The sequence below is a fragment of the Asparagus officinalis genome, chromosome 7, assembly GCF_001876935.1.
Source record: "Asparagus officinalis chromosome 7, Aspof.V1, whole genome shotgun sequence".
Taxonomy (NCBI): Eukaryota; Viridiplantae; Streptophyta; class Magnoliopsida; order Asparagales; family Asparagaceae; genus Asparagus; species Asparagus officinalis.
The window spans coordinates 43,098,242-43,120,489 of NC_033800.1; the positions used below are offsets into that span (position 1 = coordinate 43,098,242).

Here is a 22,248-nt window from a genome sequence, read left to right on the forward strand (position 1 = left end):
TGTATAATTCATCTTGTTTAGGATATGCTATTAATATTGCTCCTCGTTTGGAAAATCTCCCCTATGCTCAATGGCGTATTAGATTCAAACTTTTTGTTCAATCTAATCAATTTGATTTGTGGGAAATTATTGAGGATGGCTATGTTGTTCCCATCTTGGAAAAATCCAAATGGTGTGATAATGATAAAAGATTGTTTAACATGAACAAACTTTTGTTAGAATATTTGATTAGTGCCTTTCACTCATCGTTTTCTAACAAATTTGCTAATTTTGATAGTGCTCACGCTTTATGGAAATTTATTGAAGCACATGAAGGGAAATTGGAGGCTATTCAACAAGCATTGGAAAATCTTGCTTTGAGTCCTAAGGAAGCCTCATCCCCATGTACATTACCACTAGGTGATAACCCTAGTGAGGTATGCGATAACGATGATATTATTACCTTTGATGAACTTGCTCTTGAATTTGAGAAATTACACAATTGCTATATTAATGTAAAGAGTAAGTATGCTAATATGAAATCCATTCATGAAACTCTAGCTACTAAATTTAATTTTATTGCAAATGAAAACATAATTCTTAAAGAATGCAATGAAAATTTGAAAACTGAAAACGCTAGTTTGCTTCATGAAAAACGTGATGCTATGTTAGAAGTAGATAAGTTAAAATCTATGATGAGTAATCTTGTTTATCCTACTTCTAGTAGCAATGCTTGTATGCACAATGATGAGTTGAATCAAATGAGAAAAAGAATATCTACCTTAGATTCAACACTAAATACTTGTATTGCTAATAATAAAAAGCTTATGGACTTATGTGCAAAGGTTAATGTTAATTCTTCCAAGAAACCTATTCACTATGCACATATGTATGACAAAATTCACAAATGTTCTATTTGCGGTCTTAAAGGCCATTTAGCTCAATTTTGTCATAATGCACCAAAAATTGACAAGCCTACACATGATTGTGCATCCCATCAAGCTTCTTCATCACATACACATGTACACACACATAGTGTAAATCATAAACATGCTCATGTGTATAAATGTGATTATTGTGGTCGTTTTGGTCATTTGGCCATGTTTTGTTTCGATTTAAAAAGAAATTTTCGTTTGCAAAATAATTACAAAGAAAAATCTATTTTTGCAAATGAACCACGTGCACTCCATTTTGGTCAACGCAAACCATTCAAACCTCTACATTGCACTAATTGCAATCGTATGGGTCACGTTTACAATTTTTGCTTTGATCGTATCGGTGCACAAAATACGACCAAGCGGGTTCATAACCCTAGGGCCTTGAATTTAAATAATAGGGGTCATGTCCCAAGTTCTAGTGGTACCAAAATGATGTGGGTACCAAAAAGACTTACATAGTATTTTTTTTTTGGTTTGCTTTGTTTTATTGAATAATTGATTTTTTTTTAAATGACAAATTATATTCTTTTGTCAAAATAAATTATTTATATTTTTTTAATAGTCAAAATCATTTATATATATCTTATAAAACCTTTAATATGTTATAAAACAAATTTCCAAAAGGTTTACTTTGAAAAATCTCTCAAAAACAAATCGACCGACCCGGTCGACCGATGATCCTTCTATAATTGATCCGGTCGACCGCGTCGGTCGACCGAATTAAACTTCTGGAGCGAACTTTGTTTTCTTTATCGGGTTTTTGGTTGTGTTATTGGATTCTGTTTTTAAACCCGAACTCTACATCTCCCTTGATCTATCATCCTCTCAATCCCAGCCATTGTCTTCTCTCCCAAAACACCCGACCCCTCTTCTTCCTCCTCTTTTTGAAATCGCAGACCTAGGGTTCCAAAAATTTTCGATCGCCCGTTTGGATTCAACCGCTGCTACTTTCAGTCATTTCTCATCAGTTTTGTGGGTAATTTCTTCCTTTACCTTTTGATTTCTGAGTTCTTATGTCTACTTTCTCATCTAGGGTTTTAGTTTTAGGGCATTTTGTTAATTTGCTCTAAATTTATTTTTGTTTACAGGAAATTGAGAAAATTTCTTCTATCTGTTTAACCCTAACTCATCATGCCTCCCAAACCCCCTAAAAAGAGATCAAAACCAGAGTCGAGTTCCTCATCTATAAAAGCCTCACATTATGAGGATTATCTACTCTTTAAATCTCTTGTTAGGAAATACAGGGAACTGTGCAAATTGAAAATCATTCCTACCAGATATAGGGAACTGTGCAAATTGAAAATCATTCCTACCAGATATATCAAATATTCTGAGTTATTCATGTATAACATTGAGGCTATCCTTCACAATGTTGGGTTAGACAGGTTGCTAGATGATGGACATAAAGTTCCTTATTATCCATTTCTTGTTTATCTGTTTTATGCGAACCTGTCCATAACATCTTCTGCTGATGGTAGTTTAACCATTACATCATCAGTGAAAAATGTTGAAATTACCTTTTCTGCCAACGAACTTGCGGGGATTCTTAATATCCCAACAAGTGACGTTCATCTCATGTCTGTTGATGTTGGTAATCCAGATGTTAACCCACTCATGTTTAAGCCTGGTTGCTCTTACCCAATGAGCAACAATTCTCTTAATCCTAATGCAAGACTCATTGCCAGAATTATTGCTCAGAACTTAATTCCCAAAACCGGTAGCTTTGATCATTTCGCTTCTGATAAAATTAATGTTGTTTACGCCATTTTTGCCAAAATCAAAGTAGATTGGGCAACTATCTTTGTAAATAATATGGCATCAAAGCATACAAAGTTTCTACCTTTTGGCTCCTTTCTCACCCTCATCTTCAAACACTTCAATGTTGATCTTACAAATGAACCCAAGATTGAATCTAAGAGAGATTTCTTTGATAAGGTCTCTCTTTCTAGAATGCAGATGGCCCTTGACTCCACTCCTTCATCATCTTCTCACTCCCGTATTAGAGCCTCAACCTCTTCCACTTCTGATATTTGTGACCGTCTGGATCGCCTTGAGACTCAGTACTCAGGTATTCAGAAGCAAGTCTCATCTATTCAGAAGGATGTTAGGACTATTCTTTCATTTCAGCGTCAGTCTCTCAGGATCCCTTCTAATTCTGAGTCTGATTCTGGTGAGGATTCTGCTGATGGCTCAGGCTCTTCTGATTCTGGTGGTCATGATGATGGTGGTGATGATGGTGGAGATGATGATGGTGATGATGCTGGAGATGACTGATTTGAGTTTCTTTATGTGATGGTTATCTTTGTTTTTGATGCTCTCTTTTGGAGATGACTGATTTGATAACTCTGTTTTATTTGAGTGTAATAACTCTATGATACTTTGTGGAACAAACTATGTATGTTTTTGTGTGATTTTCTTGTATAATTTACTATCTTGCGAACGAATCCATGTTTTGTGCAAAACTATATTGCTTCTAATGCTTATGTGATATTTTGTGGCCTATTGTGTTTAATTTATTTCTTTTATAAATCAATGCATTGTTGAAACAACATTCATAATTTGATGTGTGGTAAATATTAGTTGCCTGTCATGAGTTCTTTGCACTGTTTAGGTTTTGTATATTTATGCAAATCTATGATGCTAAAATGATGTTTTGTAATTACTTATGCCAGTTTATCATGTTATGATCAATGCATGGTTAAGACTATAATCATGTTTTGTTTATAGAATTTGAGTTACTCGTATCATTTTTGCATATGTTTGATGGATAGTTGTTGGTTTAGCTCCTGTATATATGATCAGTAGATGTCATTCAGTCTTTTTGACAGGGGGAGCCTTTGACATACAATTCTTTATTTTTTATCTATGCTTATAAGCAGGGGGAGCATTGCTCCTATCTTTCATTTTTTCCTTTTTGATGTTGTCAAAGGGGGAGAAAATACCACATATAGCTTACAAATTGATACAAATTGATTCTTTTATATATATATATGGTTTTGTTATGATTTACTTTTGTTTTGGCTTATATGTGGATTATCAGTATATATCTCATATTCATGTATAAATTGTTTGCCATCATCAAAAAGGGGGAGATTGTTGACCCTATAGTTTTGATGATGATTTGACAAACAATTTATTACTAATAAGTTTTCTAGTATTTTGTGTTTATGTTCTTTTTTCAGGTATTTCAACACGCGTTAATCAAGCGTTAAAGATTCAAGTTCATTTGCGTGGATTTACCTAGGTATATGTTAGTTTACTTACATATATAGTATGATTATATCTAAGCTCAATATATATACACTTAACACGATTTTTGACGTTTTCTATCATATAGATGATTTTTCATTAAACGTTGTTAAAATACTTTATCTCATGTTTACAGCTCCTTCATACTTCACTATATACATATATTATATGCACAATATATATATGAATATTTACAAGTCCTATATCAAAGTTCACTTTCATAAAAATTACAGGTTTTCTAAGCATTCTTCAAAAACAGGTAGTTTTCACAAACGAAAATTAATTTTCCAGAAATTCTTTTTTAAACATGTTCATTTCATCATTTAGAAACTTTCCCCAAAGTTTCACTATTTTTGGATGTGATTTGATATTTTCCTTTTCTGAGTAAATTTTCCAGAGTCTTTCCGGTCGACCGGAATTTCCGTCGGTCGACCGAAATTTCCAATTCGGTCGACCGCTTTTTCCGTCGGTCGACCGACAGCTTTAATTCTTCGTTTCTCTGGGTTTTTGAACTAATCGGTCAACCGTACCGGTCGACCGACGAGTTGTCAGAATGAGCCTAACGGCTAGTTCTTCAAATGGACTTTTTGGTCTTTTATTTATTTCTAGCTGTTGTATTGGGGTGCTATATATACTCCATTGCTGCTCTTCTTCTCTAAGATCCAAGAAATCCAAGTTTGTTGTTTAACAAGTTATTAATCGCGTTTAAGAGCTGTTTAAGAGTTGTTTCATCAATCTGTTTTCAAGAGAAGTTTTTCTATAACAAGAAGTGGCCTTCAAACCCTATTGGAACCATCATTTCTTCAGCTCTTCTTGTTCATTGAGAAGTTTTCTAAACTCTTTCCTATATAGCTTATTATTTCACTTTCATTTGATTAAGCTATATTCATTGAGTTATATTTATTGAGTTTCATTCACTATTATCACACACACTTATTGAGCTTGATATTCTCATATTATATATTGTGGGTTGTAGTGTGGGATTTAGTGAGTGTGAGCTTTATTGTGTTCTCACTTGTTAATTGAGAACAAATCATTGTATTGAACCTTTATTTGTGAGATTCACTTGTAACACACTTGTACACCGAGAGAAGTGTGAGGAGAGAGAGACGGGGTCAAATCCAATAGGAGTGGCGTCGATTGACGAACCTAGGGAGAGGTTGTAATCGAGCACTTGAGGAGGAGGATACGGGCTAGGTTCCTACACTTAGTGTGTAAAGTGTGATTGTTGAGTGATTGTGTAGTGTGAGAGTTTTCGGTGAACTTGTAAACCGAGTGTGTTGAAGTTCCGGCTTCCAAACTGGATTATGATAATGGATATCTCCTCGAGGTGAGGAGCGGGGACGTAGGTCGTGGGGACCGAACCTCGTGAACATATCGTGTGTTTGTGTTTTGGTTGGCGTACATATTATTCATCTTTATTGTTCATATTCATATCATATTTATTCTTGCAAGAACAAATTGATCAACATAATTTTAATTGTTATTAATTGGAATTAGATTAGCATAAGACCCTAATCACCCCCCCCCCTCTAGGGTCTAACATAAATATGTTAATATGAAAGAAGTGTCTCATTAACACAAAAAATATAAAAACCATATAAAAGAATAGATTTATGAAAACAAAAGAAGAGGAACATAAGAATCATGCAAAAAGTTTTCAAATGAAAATAAATCAACCAAAAGAAATCATAAATCAAAGTTTAAATCCAAAAACGATGTTTGATCAATCAAGAGAATTTTCTTTGTGGGATTTGATCAAACCACATATGGAATACATTATAAGGCACGAATAGATGATCCATAAGCACAAACACATAAATATCATTATATAAGTAAAATATAATGAATTCAAAGCAATAATTCAAAACAAAATCTTTGATAAAAGAATTTCAAGAGAGGCAACAATATATCAAGCTCTTAAGCTTGTTCCAACCCATATAATCATTCTAGCATCCGGTAAACATGATTTAGGAATAAACGCCCAATAAACCCGGAGGATTATATAAACACAAACCTCTCATCAAAATAGAAACTAATAATCATGAAAACAAAATAATTTGACCAACAAAAGGAATTATTTTCATAAAAGTTTAAAATACATTTTTCAAAACCAAGAAAAAGAAAAAGAAAAGTACTAAAACTCTTGGCTTAAAAATTATTTTGGCACCCAAGTATTCTTGGTGCCGGTTTGTTTAGGGACATAACCCCTATCATTAAAGCTCAAAGCCCTAGGGTTATGAACCCTCTTGGGCACATATGGTGCACTAACACGGTCAAAATAATATTTATTCAAATAACCCTTCCAATTGCAATTTGTGCAATGAAAGAGATCCATTTATTTATGTGGACCATTAGCTCGTGCACGGAAAATATTTGCAAACATAGATGGTCTTTTTAAATTGTTTTGCAAATGAGAAACATCATTAAATAATGGTCTATATGGAACATATTGCAACTTAGTAGCTTTTTGCATATCATAACAAAATTTTGCAAGATGTCCAAACCTACCACAAACATCACATTTAAAAACATGTGGTTTACTAGATACATTTGGCAAACGTGATTTTCTTTTCAAATCAAAACAATATTCGGCCAAATGATCAAAACGACCACAAAGATCACACTTGAACACACTAGAATGCTTATGATGAACTTTGTAAGAATGGGCATGTGAATGTGTAAGTGTACAAGATGAAGAAGCTACATGAGATGCACAAGAAGCATTAGCATTCTTATGGTTGTGTGCATCATAGCAAAATTTAGATAAATGACCTTTTCGGCCGCAAATAGAGCATTTGTAAACTTTGCTATATATGTGTGCATAATGAGTGGATGATGACTTAGACTTGGCACACATATCCATAAGCCTCTTATGATTATCAATGCATGTGTTTAATGTTGAATTAAATACAACAAATGATTGTTTTCTAATATGGATGGGAACACAATGAAAGCTCACACTCAATTATTACAACTCTCACCAACCTAAATATACTATGTATGAAAATATAATAAGCTCATGTGGGTGTGTGTAAACAATGAGTGAAATAAAATCTAACTCAAATAACAAACTAGCAATAATAAGAATATGAAAATCAATAATAAAATTGCTAGAGAAATAAGTTAGAAAACTTCTCTATAAACACAAAGAGAGGATGAGAAGATATTGAAGATGAACTCCTCAACAGATGATGCAAGCTCCTCTTTGTAAAAGCAAACCCCAAAAAACAAACTAAACAAACTTTAAAACCCTCTTAAACTTGTTTAAAACTTTCTCCCTGGTTACTGATAGAAGAGGGGTTGAGGGGTTTATATAGGAAGAGAAACCAACAGCCAAAACCCAAAACAAAACAACAAAAATCTCAGAAAATCAGGAATACGATTCTGTACCAAAAATAGCCGTTGGGCTATCGGCGGTCGACCGCGAGGTACTTTTGAACCTCAGAAAATTTCCAGAGAGTTCGACGGTCGACCGTGGCGGTCGACCGTGGGAATTTTCAGCTTGACGGTCGACCATGGCAGTCGATCATGAAAGTTTCTGTTGCATCCTGAGGGAAAAACAAGGGCGCGGTCGACCGTGGCGGTCAACCGTGAACTGATATATGAAATTTTCAGGTTTGAAAATAGTTTGTGATTTTAAAACATTGTTTAAAAATATCAAATAAATTTCAAAAATTATGAAACTTTGGGAAATAATTGTAGACATGGTAATACACATGTTACAAAAACTGGTTTTCTAAAAGGACTTCCCAAATGAGAAATATTATTATTTTGCAAAATAATCCAAAACATAAAAATGTAAACATATAAATTTTGACATTTTGGCTAAACCATGTTTTGAAACTTTACAAAATGATTTTATAGACTTGAAGAAAGATGTAAACTATTATTATGAAGTCTATAAACAATGAATGTAGTATTTTATCAAAATACATATATAATGCACTAAAACATGATTTCATTGAACTAAATAAAATTGATATTGATGAAATCATATATATGCATATAAGTATGAAACAAAAATATATTTTCTAATTATATTAAATTGTTTCATATTAAAACTTGAAAACTATCAAACCAAAACATATATGTATATATATAACTATATATATACAAAACCAAAACGTGTATGTGTGTATATGATTGAGCTTAAAGTACTAACACACATAATATAAACCTAAAAACTAAATGTTAACCCAAGCACTAGAATAAATGTTTTCCTAGAATAAATACGAAAACACAAACACTAGACAAACAACATTAGAAGTAAATTGTTTGTTAAACATCATCAAAACAAGAAGGCCAACAAAAGAGAGTTGCAGGCATCTCTCTTAATCTATTAACTTATGAGCTTATTTTTTTTAGTGTGGGCCTATGTCAAGTTTTGGGCTTATGATCAAATTATGGGCCTGCAATTATTTAAGCATATTTTAATTGATAATATCAATTAAACTTTTAAGTTTGTGGGCCTTAATTTGTTATGGGATCTTACTAAGCTATGGAGAATTTCAGTTAATTCAAATTAAATTGCTTAATTTGAATTAAATTTGGTAGTTAATCAATTATTTAATTCAAATATTATGGCACAAGGTATTTAGTTTGTCTTTCATTCTAAATGATTAATTGAAACAAGATGTTGCCAAAGTAACCTCTCTTGTGTAGATTGTTCATGAGGGATGTTAGATGATTGTGTGTATGCTTTCGTGTAAATATTTAATCAGCCCAAAGGAAGGTTAATATTTATTTAGATTGTATACACATCTACGATGATAAACACATGACAATTATAAGGTTTACATGTGGATAATGAATCGATCCAAAGATAGTTTCATTATTTGACATGAGTTATTGTCAGCGTTTGATCATTGCAACAAGGTATCACTTACAAATTAATATTACTATCCAAAGACTTGATATTAATGTTATGTCAGATATCTTGAGATAGGATTTGTCATTATTTGAATTTTATTGATTACTAGTAAGGTTAAAATCTTTTTTTTTCAGCTAATGCATCTACTGTAATAATTTCTGCTAACATCAACTCAATTCTCATGCTCAATGGGACAAATTTTAAGGTTTGGAAAGAGAATATTTTAATTGTTCTTGGTTGCACGAATCTAGACCTTACATTAAGAACTGAACAACCTCAACCTCTCAGTACGGATAGCACTCCTGATGCAAAGGAGTATAAGAAATGAGAACGTTCAAATCACATGAGTCTCATGATCATTAAGCGCGGCATTCCGGAAGCCTTCAGGGGCATAGAATCCGAAGGGATTACTAAGGCTAAAGATTTCCTTGTTGAAATTAAGAAGCATTTTGCTAAAAATGATAAGGTAGAAACAAGCACACTGTTAGCTCGCTTGATTTTGATGAAGTATAAAGGCAAATGAAATATCAGGGAGTATATTATGGAAATGTCTCATATTACTTCAAAACTTAAGTCACTCAAACTCGACCTATGTGAAGAGTTACTGGTGCATCTGGTTCTGTTGTCTCTTCCTGCATAATTCAATCAGTTTAAGGTCAGTTATAACTGTCAAAAAGAGAAATGGACTCTAAATAAGCTTATTTCATACTGTGTGCAAGAAGAAGACAGATTGAAGCAAGATAAGACTGAAAGTGCTTATTTGGTCTATGCCTCTAAGGATAAGGGCAAGAAAAAGAAAGAATGATAATGAAGCTGCTAAGGGTCCAATTCAGAAGAAACAACATAAGGATGACCAGGGTTGTTTCTTTTGCAATAAGACTGGACACGTAAAGAATGATTGTACCAAATATCACGCCTGGCGTGCTAAGAAGGGTATGTTCCTTACTTTGGTCTGTTCTGAAGTTAATTTTGCTTCAGTACCTAGAAACACTTGATGGTTAGACTCTGGTGCTACTACTCACATAAGTGTTTCTATGCAGGGTTACCTCAGCTACCGAAAGCCAAGTGATATTGAAAGACACATCTTTGTAAGCAATGGACAATCGGTAGATGTGGAAGCAATTGAGCGATGTGGAAGCAATTGAGCACTTTAGGTTATTGTTAGGAACTGGTTCTTATTTGGATTTGAAAGATACTTTTGTAGTACCATTTTTTAGACGGAATTTGATTTCTGTTTCTGTATTGGACAAATCAAGTTATTCTTGTTCATTTAGAAATAATCAATTCAGTTTATCTTTTAATTCAAATATTGTGGGAACTGGTTACTTGAGTACTTATGACAACCTATATTTGCTTAATACAATTACTTTTTATAATGAAACTTTGCATGTAGAATCACGTGGTACTAAGCGTAAATTAAATAAAGAAATTTCGATGACATTATGGCATAAACTCTTGGGTCATATCTTAAAAGGTAGAGTTAAGCGTCTTATATCTGATGACATTTTAGATTCCCTTGATTTTTCGAATTTTAACGTTTGTGTTGAATGTATCAAGGAAAAACAGACCAAAGTTAAGAGATTACGTACTAATAGATCTTCAGAAGTCTTAGAATTGATACATACAGATATTTGTGGGTCATTCCCTACGATATCTTGTAATGGTCAACAATATTTTATATCATTCATAGATGATTACTCAAGTTATGGATACCTATATCTCATTCATGAAAAATCTGAGTCTCTGGACATGTTCAAAGCTTTTAAAGCTGAAGTTAAGAATCAACTCAACAAAAGAATTAAAACCGTTAGATCTGATCATGGTGGTGAGTACAACTCAACAAAAGAATTAAAACCGTTAGATCTGATCATGGTGGTGAGTACTACGACAGATATGATGGTTCAGGTGAACAACGTTCATCATGGTGGTGAGTACTACGACAGATATGATGGTTCAGGTGAACAACGTTCAGGACCATTTGCTAGATACATAGAGGAATACGGTATCATCCCACGGTACACCATGTCGGGTTCACCTAGCATGAATGGTGTAGCTGAAAGATAAAATAGGACTCTTAAGGATATGATAAGAAGTATGATTACTCATTCTTCTTTACCAGAGTCACTCTGGGGTGAAGCACTTAAAACAACAGCTTACATTCTAAACAGAGTACCAAGTAAAGAAGTTGCTAAATCACCTTATGAGCTTTGGACTGGTCAAAAGCCCAGTTTAAAGCACCTATATATATTTAGGGATGTCCAGTTGAGACAATGCCTTATAGGCAAAATGAAAAGAAATTGAACTCCAAAATAGTTAGCAGCTACTTTATTGGGTACTCTGAACGCTTGATGCGGCATAAACATGTACCAAAAATATTCTAAGTGCACAACCGTGTCAAGTTACAGTATAAAGATATCGATCCCACGAGGAAGGTGTTTTGTAGGAGAAAATATAAAATCGGTTCTTATGTTATGTATGTGACAAATAGGAGTGATGAGTGAATGTGATTGTGGAGAGATGGAGAGAATGAAAATGATTGTGTAAATGAATAAATTTGAGAGTGGAAGTGATAATATAAATGTGATCAACAAGGCAAGAAGAAAAAATCAAGAACAAATAAAAATCAAGAATGAAAAATAAAATTCAAGAAAGTAAAGACGGTGAATTCAATTAAAGATATGGGCAATCTAAAATTGAACCCACTTCTTAGAAAATGGTGATTCCCTAGAGGGTTCTAGACTAAAGGCGAATCAAAAAAAATAAAAATAAACAAAAAAAAACTAAATCCAAGAGGGTTCTAGCCTCAAGGTGAATAGTATAAAAAATTAAAATCTAACTATAAAATAAATTACAAAATCTAAACTACAAAATAAATTATAAGAATTAAATATACGAAAATAAATCTAATCTATAAGCATGAAATAAATCTAAGGTAAGAGGGTTCTAGCCTCTTGGCTATTTAACAAGAAAATAAAATCTAACTACAAGCATAGAAATAAATCTAAACTAATAAGTAATAAAAAAGAAATAAAAGAGAAAAGGAAATACAAACCTCCAAATAATTCTTCATCTCCATCTTCATCATCCAACAAAAAGAAGAAATATTTAAAGTGGTGAAAATTTTATTTTATTAATTATAACAAAAGTTACAAATTTGGAAGGCCTTCTCAATTAAGGGTGACTCTCCTCTCCAAATGGAGTTATAAAAATTTTTACACCTCTAACCCCTTACTCTCTACCCCTATTTATAGTAAACATCAATGAATGAGAGCCCTTGGATTGAATCCTTATTCAAAACCATCAAAAATCAGTCATTGATCTGTAACTGATTCGTAGCCATCGATACCAGCATCGATGCTGGCATCGATGCCGGTATCAATGCCAGCATCGATGTTGACATCAATGTCCAATCAAAAATCTACCTACACAGATGGCTTCGTCTCGTCGAGATAGACGATTTTCATATATTATATGTTAAATTCCGCCTTCCGGATTGAGAAATATCGTCGATTCTTTGCGACCAACCATCTTGAATATATTTTGTTTTCATATTTGATTTTTTTTATTTTCTCCGGCTTCTATACAAGCTACTCGGTTTGATTCTGTGCTTGGGATTTTTGGCTCTTGCTTGTGTTCTTCATGTAATTCATGAGCTTTTGTTAAGAGATGAGATTTTTGGGCTTTATTCTTCATTAACCTACAATTAAAGATAAAAATAATTATTAGTGATATATTTATTTATTAAAAATAGATAATGAGGTATAAAATTGTAATAGAATATGATTATCAACGCTCTAGGGGCTATAAGTTTTATGATCCCACACTACGAAATATTTTTAAGATGGGGACAGCAACATTCTTTGAGGATGTTGAGTTTAGGGGGAGAAATAAGGTTAGAGACATTGCTTTTGAGGAGGAATTGGCTTCAGACCCAATCCATATAGTTACCTTTGATAATATTCAGGTTCCTATACCTGTTATTACTCAAGAAGTAAATCCAGAACCTTAAGATGATAATGTTGAATAACTCTCTGTTCCAGAAGAACAAACTCAACAAGCTCAAGAACCAGTGCCATTAAGGAGATCCATGAGAGAAAGGAGAAATGCTATTCCGGATGATTATATTGTATTTCTCTAAGAACATGAGGAAAATAATGGAATATTAGAAGATGATCCAATCAACTTTCTCCAGGCCATGAAAAATTCTAACTCTTAATAATGGATTGATGCCATGAATGAAGAGTACAAGTCTATGCAAGACAATAAGGTTTGGGAACTTGTCCCATTGCCAGAATGTGCAAAGCCAATTGGTTGTAAATGGATTTTTAAAACCAAGCGGGATGTAAATAGTAATGTGGAGAGGTATAAGGCACGTCTTGTAGCTAAAGGCTTTACTCAAAATGAAGGCATTGATTATACAGAGACTTTCTCTCCGGTTTCATCGAAAGACTCTTTTAGAATAATCATGGTACTTGTTGCTCGTTTTGATCTTGAGTTACATCAGATGGATGTTAAGATTGCATTTCTCAATGGCGATATTGATGAGATAATTTATATGGTGCAACCAGAAAACTTTGTGTCAGGAGACCCGAAGAATATGGTTTGCAAATTAAGAAAATCCATCTATGGACTCAAGCAAGCTCCTCGTCAATGGTATTACAAGTTTTAACAAATAATTATCTCGTTCAGTTTTGAGATAAACATTGTTGATGACTGTGTATATCACAAATTCAATGGGAGTAAGTTTATTTTCATGGTTCTGTATGTTGATGATATATTATTTGCCACTAATGATATAGGCATGTCGCACGAAACCAAGAGATTTTTATCAAAGAATTTTGAGATGAAAGATCTTGGGGATGCCTCTTTTATAGTAGGAATCCAGATACATCGAGATCGTTCTAGAGGTATACTTGAATTATCACAAAAGAGCTATATCGATAAAGTACTTAAAAGGTTTGGCATGCAAGACTGCAGACCAGGAGACACCCCTATTGCTAAACGAGACAAGTTTAGTCTCAATCAATGCCCTAAAGGCAATCTTAAAATTCAAGAAATGCAGAAGATTCCTTATGCTTCGGCTGTAGGAAGTCTAATGTATGCTCAGGTGTGTACGCGTCCGGATATTATGTACATTATTGGGATGTTAGGCAGATACTTAAGCAACACTGGTATGAATCATTGGATAGCAATCAAAAGGGTTTTGAGATATCTTAAGAAAACAAAAGATTATATGCTCACATATAGAAAACCAGATCAGCTGGAGGTCATTGGTTACTCTGATTCTGATTTTGTTAGATGCCAAGATAGCAGAAAGTCTATATCAGGCTACATTTATATGTTAGCAGGAAGAACAATATCATGGAAAAGTGTCAAACAGACACTTGTAGCTTCATTCATTATGACAGCAGAGTTTGTAGCTTGCTATGAGGCATCTAATTATGGAATATGGTTGCAAAATTTTATCATTGGACTGCGCATTCTGGATAAAATTAAAAGACCACTTAAGTTATTTTGTGATAATAAATCAACAGTAATGTATTCTAGTAACAACAGGAACTCGACTAAGTCAAAACATATTGACATTAAGTTCCTGGTTGTGAAAGAAAGGGTATAGAGTAGACAGTTATCCATAGAGCATATTGGGACAAACTCCATGATAGCAGATCCTCTTACTAAAGGGTTGCCACCTAAAGTCTTTCATGAGCACACTGCTTGTATGAGTGTGGTATTATTCGAGGATATCATGATTTAGTGGGAGTTTGTAATTTTCTGGTGCTTTGTGTTTGGTTGTATTGTCTGATCAGAATAAAATATTCAGTTAAGACACTCTGTTTCATTATGTTTGGTTTTGACCTCACTAAAGTTTAAGGTAGGACTAGTTAAAAATAGACATGTACTGATCACATTGCATGTAATTTTCATAATGCATATCCATAATTGATCTATGTCATTTGATTGTATTGGTATATGTGACCTTTGATGGGTTTAGTCATTATAAATGTGACGAAGGCCGCTTTGATCCTATATTGATATTGTTAATGGATGAGATTGTTCGGAAATACCCTTATTTGTGATAGCAATTTATGAGCTCATAAGGTTGTACACGTTTTAATGAAACATATAGTGCCCAAGTGAGAGATTGTTGGATTAAATCTAATTATGAGCATATATGTTACATTGGTGTATAATGTTATCTTTAAGGCTAACCCACGTAAAGTGATCAATCAATTTGGGTTAATAGATATTTAAATAAATCATGGGCTAAATGTGCAGATACCGGGTTGTAATTATAATTTAATTAGGGGCCAAATTATAAAAGTATAATAACTATAAATAAGGGGTTATAGTCCCTAATCTAGGGTTACATTCTCTAATTCTCTTCACCCCCATCTAGAGAGAAATTTGGCTAGAGAGACCCTCAAGATTAGAAGGTCATCAAAACCCTAATTCAGATCCAAGTAATGGATTCAGGTATTGCTTCCGCGTTCTTGTGTTTAATCTCCATGAATTAATCACGAATTAAACTTAATATGCTTAAGGTTTGTAAAACCAACTCCCATTCCAACTAGGATTTTATGTCGAAAACATCGAAACTACAGCAAAGGTCTGATCTTTCGTTAAAAGACTAACCATAGATAATGTCAGAAACGTGGAACTATAGATCAATTCCTAACATTATATCAACTGTGAGTTTTTTAATCAGTCCGGATTGTTAGTTTGAGTTCTAGTTAGTAGATAGAATTCTAGTTAGAATAGAATACTAGTTAGTAGATAGTTTTCTAGTTATTGGATAAGAATTGGAGTTGTAATATTATCTATATATACATGTAATACTCTTCATGAAAGTAGAACGTGAATAAATCTTTTGAGAGGTACCTGCTCCTTCTCTGTTCGTGTTCATCATCAGAAACAGAGGGTTTTTTAGAGAAGAAAATTCCTGCAGAAAACGTCCCCTGTTCTTGCTGTTTGTTCTCCCTAAAATCAGCCTACAAATCTTTGGTTACAGGTTTCTTCTAACTCAGTTTCAGGTCTGATCTCTGGCCGATCCTGTTCAGAAGCCAACAAGTGGTATCAGAGCCGTGTATGCCTAAGATTCAACCAAGATCTGAAGCGATGACGAGTTCGGAGAAGATGACGACCAAGGTGGGTTCTCTCACTCTTCAATACCTGACGCTATCGAGGGATAACTATGCTTCGTGGGCAATCAAGATGAAAGTCTACATGAAGGCTCAAGACGTATGGGACGCCATTGAGCCCGCGGTAGGCGCGTTCGTGGAACACAGGAAGGATCAGATGGCGCTGGCGGCCATCTATCAAGGGATTCCTGAAGAGACTTTGATGATGATTGCAGAAAAGCAAACGGCAAAAGAGGCATGGGAGACGTTGAAAACAATGCACCTAGGAGCGGATCGTGTGAGGAACGCGAAGGTGCAGACCTTGAAGTCCGAGTTCGAACTTCTCCGGATAAAGGAGAATGACAACGTCGACGATTTTTCGACGAAGTTGACAGGAGTCGTCAACAAGATCCGGGCTTTAGGCGGCGAGATGGAGGAGAACTACGTCGTTAGAAAGCTACTTCGGGCGGTACCGGAGAGATTCCTTAAACAAGTGGTATCAGAGCCGTGTATGCCTAAGATTCAACCAAGATCTGAAGCGATGACGAGTTCGGAGAAGATGACGACCAAGGTGGGTTCTCTCACTCTTCAATACCCGACGCTATCGAGGGATAACTATGCTTTGTGGGCAATAAAGATGAAAGTCTACATGAAAGCTCAAGACGTGTGGGACGCCATTGAGCCCGCGGCAGGCGCGTCCGTAGAACACAGGAAGGATCAGATGGCGCTGGCGGCCATCTATCAAGGGATTCCTGAAGAGACTTTGATGATGATTGCAGAAAAGCAAACGGCAAAAGAGGCATGGGAGACGTTGAAAACAATGCACCTAGGAGCGGATCGTGTGAGGAACGCGAAGGTGCAGACCTTGAAGTCCGAGTTCGAACTTCTCCGGATGAAGGAGAATGATAACGTCGACGATTTTTTGACGAAGTTGACAGGAGTCGTCAACAAGATCCGGGCTTTAGGCGGCGAGATGGAGGAGAACTACGTCGTCAGAAAGCTACTTCGGGCGGTACCGGAGAGATTCCTTACTATCGTCTCCACGATTGAACAGTTCGGGGACATCGACGACATGACACTCGAGGAGGCGATCGGGCGCCTCAAAGCCCACGAGGAGAGGGCACGTGTTTTTCGAAACAACGTCGACGATCACCTATTGTTGACGCATGCGGAGTGGCAAGCAAGGAGCAAGAAGAACGGCGGAGGCTTCCTCTCAACACCTACAACCAATGATGGCAGCGGTCGAGGACGAGGTCGCGGGGCCGGTCGTGGGCGTGGCCGTGGCCAAAGAGGCCGAGGCGGACAGCAGTACCACGGCAGCGGACAGCAGTACCACGGAGGCCGCGGAGGGGAGCACGGCGGCCAGGCAGGCCGAGGCGGCTTCGGCGGCAGAGGAGGACGTCCAGGAGGTGGTTTCGGCCATGGAGGTGCAGCTCGCCAGGAGGGGGAGAGTAGCACAAGCGGTGGTCGAGACAAATCCAACATCAAATGCTTCAATTGCGGAGTATACGGGCACTTTCAGTCGGAGTGTCACAAGCAACGCCGCAACCATGAACAGGAGGCTCATCTCACCCGTGCATATGACGAGGAGCCAACCTTGATGATGGCTATGTTAGAGGAATCGTCAAGTGCTATTTTGCTTAATGAGGAGAAGGTGGTGCCGGATTTACTTACAGCGGGGGAGGCACAAGTTGCCAACGACGTTTGGTACCTTGACAACGGAGCTAGCAATCACATGACCGGCCACCGAGACAAGTTCAAGGAGCTCGACGAGAACATCAAGGGAACCGTCAAGTTTGGTGATGGATCCGCGGTAGAGATCAAGGGGAAAGGCTCAATCCTCTTTCAGTGCAACAACGGCGATCAAAGGCTACTACCTGAGGTATATTATATTCCAAGTTTGAAATCTAACATTATTAGCCTTGGTCAGATGACTGAAGATGGAAGCAACGTTGTGATTTCTGGTGAGTTCCTGAGGGTGTTTGATAGGAACGGTGCTCTCTTGATGAGGGTGACACGTTCAACTAACCGATTGTACAGGATAGAGTTAAAGACTTGCAAGCCGGCGTGTTTGATGGCGAACATTAACGATCCAGCTTGGTTATGGCATGCTCGCCTTGGGCATGTCAATTTCTTCGCCCTCAAGATGATGACTGATAAGAGGATGGCTTCCGGGTTGCCGAAGATCTTGCACCCGAATCAACTATGCGAAGGATGCCTAGTCGCCAAGCAAGCAAGACTGCTGTTCCCTTCGCAGGCAAATTTTAGAGCTCAGAAGCCACTGGAGTTACTACATGCTGACCTATGTGGTCCAATCTCCCCATCTACACTTGCGGGTAACAGATACTTCCTTCTTGTTGTTGATGATTTCAGCCGATGGATGTGGGTATATATGTTGAAGGCCAAGAGTCAAGCTTGTGAAACCTTCAAGAAGTTCAAAACAGAGGTTGAGAACGCATGTGACCACAAGGTGAAGACATTGAGGACGGATCGTGGTGGCGAGTTCTTGTCAAAGGAGTTCACCAAGTTTTGTGAAGACTACGGCATAAAGCGTCATCTCACTGCACCGTACACCCCGCAGCAAAACGGTGTAGTGGAGAGGCGAAACCGCACGGTGATGGCCATGGAGAGAAGCTTACTTAAAAGCATGCATATGCCCGGAACGATGTGGGGCGAAGCGGTTAGACACGCGGTGTACATACTCAACCGACTACCAACCAAGGCATTGCACGACCACACACCCTACGAAGCTTGGTTTGGTAAGAAACCCCACCTAGAACACTTGAGAGTTTTCGGATGTGTGGCGCATGTGAAAATTGCAGGTCCTTCACACAAGAAACTCGACGACCGGAGCACACCAATGGTGTATATTGAGGTAGAAGAAGGAAGCAAAGCGCATCGCCTTTACGACCCTCAACACAGCAGAATTCATGTCAGCAGAGATGTCGTGTTCGAGGAAGGAAAAGAGTGGGAATGGATCGCCGATGGAGTCGAAAGATCACCCAACTGGGTGGTGTTCACAGCGGAAGGGGAGACTGCAGCAACCGGCACAACAGCTGGCGCATTTCCAGCAGTCCAAATTGGACAGCAAGCAGACCGAACCGCTGCAGCAGTCCCTGGACAACCTGATGGCCGAAACAAGCTGCCAGCAGCCGGCAGCAGTTCCTGGACAACCTGCAGGCCGAACCAGTCCGCATACACCCGCTGGTGCAGCAGGCCGAACCAGTCCGCAACTTCCTGCTGGTCCAGAAACTGCTGCAGAGGCAGCAAACCCCACTGTCTTGGACGCGTTCGGACCCCCTGAAGCTGTAGTGATGACTCCTGTACGCTATCGATCCCTTGCGGACATCTATGCGGAGACGGAGGTGATTGATCTCCCTGCAGAGGAGTTGTTCTTGATCACTGAAGAACCCGCGAGCTACATTGAGGCTGCAACAGATCAAGAATGGCGGACAGCCATGGAGAAGGAATTGGAGGCCATCGAGAAGAATAAGACTTGAGTACTCATGGAGTTACCGCGGGGTTCCAAACCCATTGGTCTCAAATGGGTGTACAAGCTGAAGAAGGACAATGAAGGCAACATTCTCAAGCACAAAGCAAGACTTGTAGCAAAAGGGTACGTCTAGCAGCAAGGCGTGGACTTTGATGAGGTGTTTGCACCTGTGGCGAGGCTTGATACCATCAGAATAATCCTCGCCATATCAGCACAGAATGGGTGGGAGGTGCACCATCTGGATGTGAAGTCGGCATTCACCTGAAGGGTTCGTTGTGAAGAATCAGGAGCACAAGGTCTACAAACTTTCAAAGGCACTCTACGGTCTACGCCAAGCACCTCGGGCGTGGAACACACGGCTTGATAAGTGTTTGAAGGGCATCGGATTTGCAAGATGTACTCAGGAGCAGGCGGTATACACCAGGAGTAACAGAGGGGATACACTCATTGTTAGCGTGTACGTGGATGACTTGATCGTTACGGGCTCGAGAGTGGATGAGATAAAGTTTTTCAAGCAACAGATGATGAAGGAGTTCGAGATGAGTGACCTTGGATTGCTTTCCTATTATCTTGGTATCGAGATGGATCAGCGAGATGATTGCATTGCACTAAGGCAGGCGGCCTATGCGAAGAAGGTTTTGGGTCAGTTCGGCATGATGGATTGCAACTCGACTCAATATCCCATGGAAGCAAAGCTAAAGCTTGGAAAGGATTCTGAAGGAACACCAGTGGACGTGACGGAGTATAGACGCATTATCGGATCTTTGAGGTATCTAACTCACACCCGACCCGATATCACATATGCCGTGGGGATTGTGAGTAGGTACATAGAGCACCCTACAGTTTTGCATCGACAGGTTGTCAAGCATATTTTGAGGTACGTGAAGGGTACTATATCCTACGGATTGGTGTACAAACGAGGTCGAGGCAATGAAGAGTTGGTGGGATTCCGGAGTATAGACGCATTATCGGATGTTTGAGGTATCTAACTCACACCCGACCCGATATCACATATGCCGTGGGGATTGTGAGTAGGTACATGGAGCACCCTACAGTTTTGCATAGACAGGTTGTCAAGCATATTTTGAGGTACGTGAAGGGTACTATATCCTACGGATTGGTGTATAAACGAGGTCGAGGCAATGAAGAGTTGGTGGGATTCACTGACAGTGATCTTGAGGGAGATATTGATGACAAGCACAGTACAGGCGGCATGGCTTTTTATCTAGGTGACAGCTTGGTCACTTGGACATCACAGAAGCAGAAGACAGTGGCATTATCATCCTGCGAGGCAGAATTTATGGCGGCAACTGCAGCAGCGTGCCAAGGCTTGTGGTTGAGGAGTTTGATTAGCGAATTGATTGGGTGTGAGCCCAAGCCGGTTACACTTTATGTCGACAACAAGTCCGCGATTGCCTTGATGAAAAATCCAGTTTTCCATGGAAGAAGCAAGCATATCGACACACGTTTTCACTTCATTCGTGAGTGTGTTGAGCGAGAACAGATTAAAGTGGAGTTCGTGAGCACGAGCGAGCAGCGAGCGGATATTCTCACGAAGGCACTAGCAAGGGTGAAGTTCATCGAGATGCGAGAACTGCTAGGAGTAAGGGACTTGGAATCTCGTCCAGATTAAGGGGGAGAATGTGAGTTGTTAATCAGTCCGGATTGGGTAGTTTGCATCCTAGTTAGTAGATAGAATTCTAGTTAGAATAGAATACTAGTTAGTAGAGAGTTTTCTAGTTATTGGATAAAGATTAGAGTTGTAATCTTATCCCTAAGTGTGTATATATATGTAAACAGGTCTTTGTATTTAGTAGAACGAAAATAAGAAAAAGAAAACTCCTCCACCGAATCCCTCTCTCTCCTTCTCTCTGTTGTGTTCATCATCCAGAAACAGAGGGTTTTTTAGAGAAGAAAATTCCTGCAGAAAACGTCCCATGTTCTTGCTTCTGTTCTCCCTAAAATCAGCCCTACAAATTTTGGATTACAGAGGTTTCTTCTAACTCAGTTCAGGTCTGAATCTCTGGCGATCCTGTTCAGAAGCCAAACATCAACAAACTCTCATTATGTCTCCATGTCTTACCGAAACTATTAATATATAAGATATATATATATATATATATAATATATAATATATATATTATATATATATATTATATATATATATAATATAATATATATTATATATATATATATAATATATATTATGATGTATGAAACCGAGGCGCACATATGGACAAATAACATGAACTTGGAAGACCAGAAATTAATTAACCACTACATTATTCCTTTTACGTAAAATGCGAAAGTTAAGAAATAAAGACGCGAAGAAAGAGCAAGTGCAGTTGCTTGCCTGTGGTCGCGATTACCAACGTGATGATATGGATAGAAGCGAAGAGATCCATCTGCGAAAGTTGTTTCGCTCTCTTTGCTTGACAATCGCCCTAGGTGACAGAGGATGATGGAGACTATCAACCCCACCCCCCCCTCTAATTAATTTCTCTCTCTCTTCTCTCTCATTTTTTGTCTTTGGAGTTTGGAACGTGGGAAGGAACAGCGGCAGAGATAAACACGTGAAGAGCTTGGGCGGACTTAGGG

At 37.6% G+C, this 22,248-nt stretch overlaps 1 protein-coding gene across 1 annotated transcript; it reads left to right on the top strand.

Annotated features, from left to right (window-relative positions):
• Window positions 16,156-19,036, top strand: LOC109847051. The gene is made up of 2 exons (XM_020416299.1): window positions 16,156-18,837; window positions 18,980-19,036. The coding sequence occupies exons 1-2, from the start codon at window positions 16,156-16,158 to the stop codon at window positions 19,034-19,036; spliced, it is 2,739 nt and encodes a 912-aa protein (XP_020271888.1).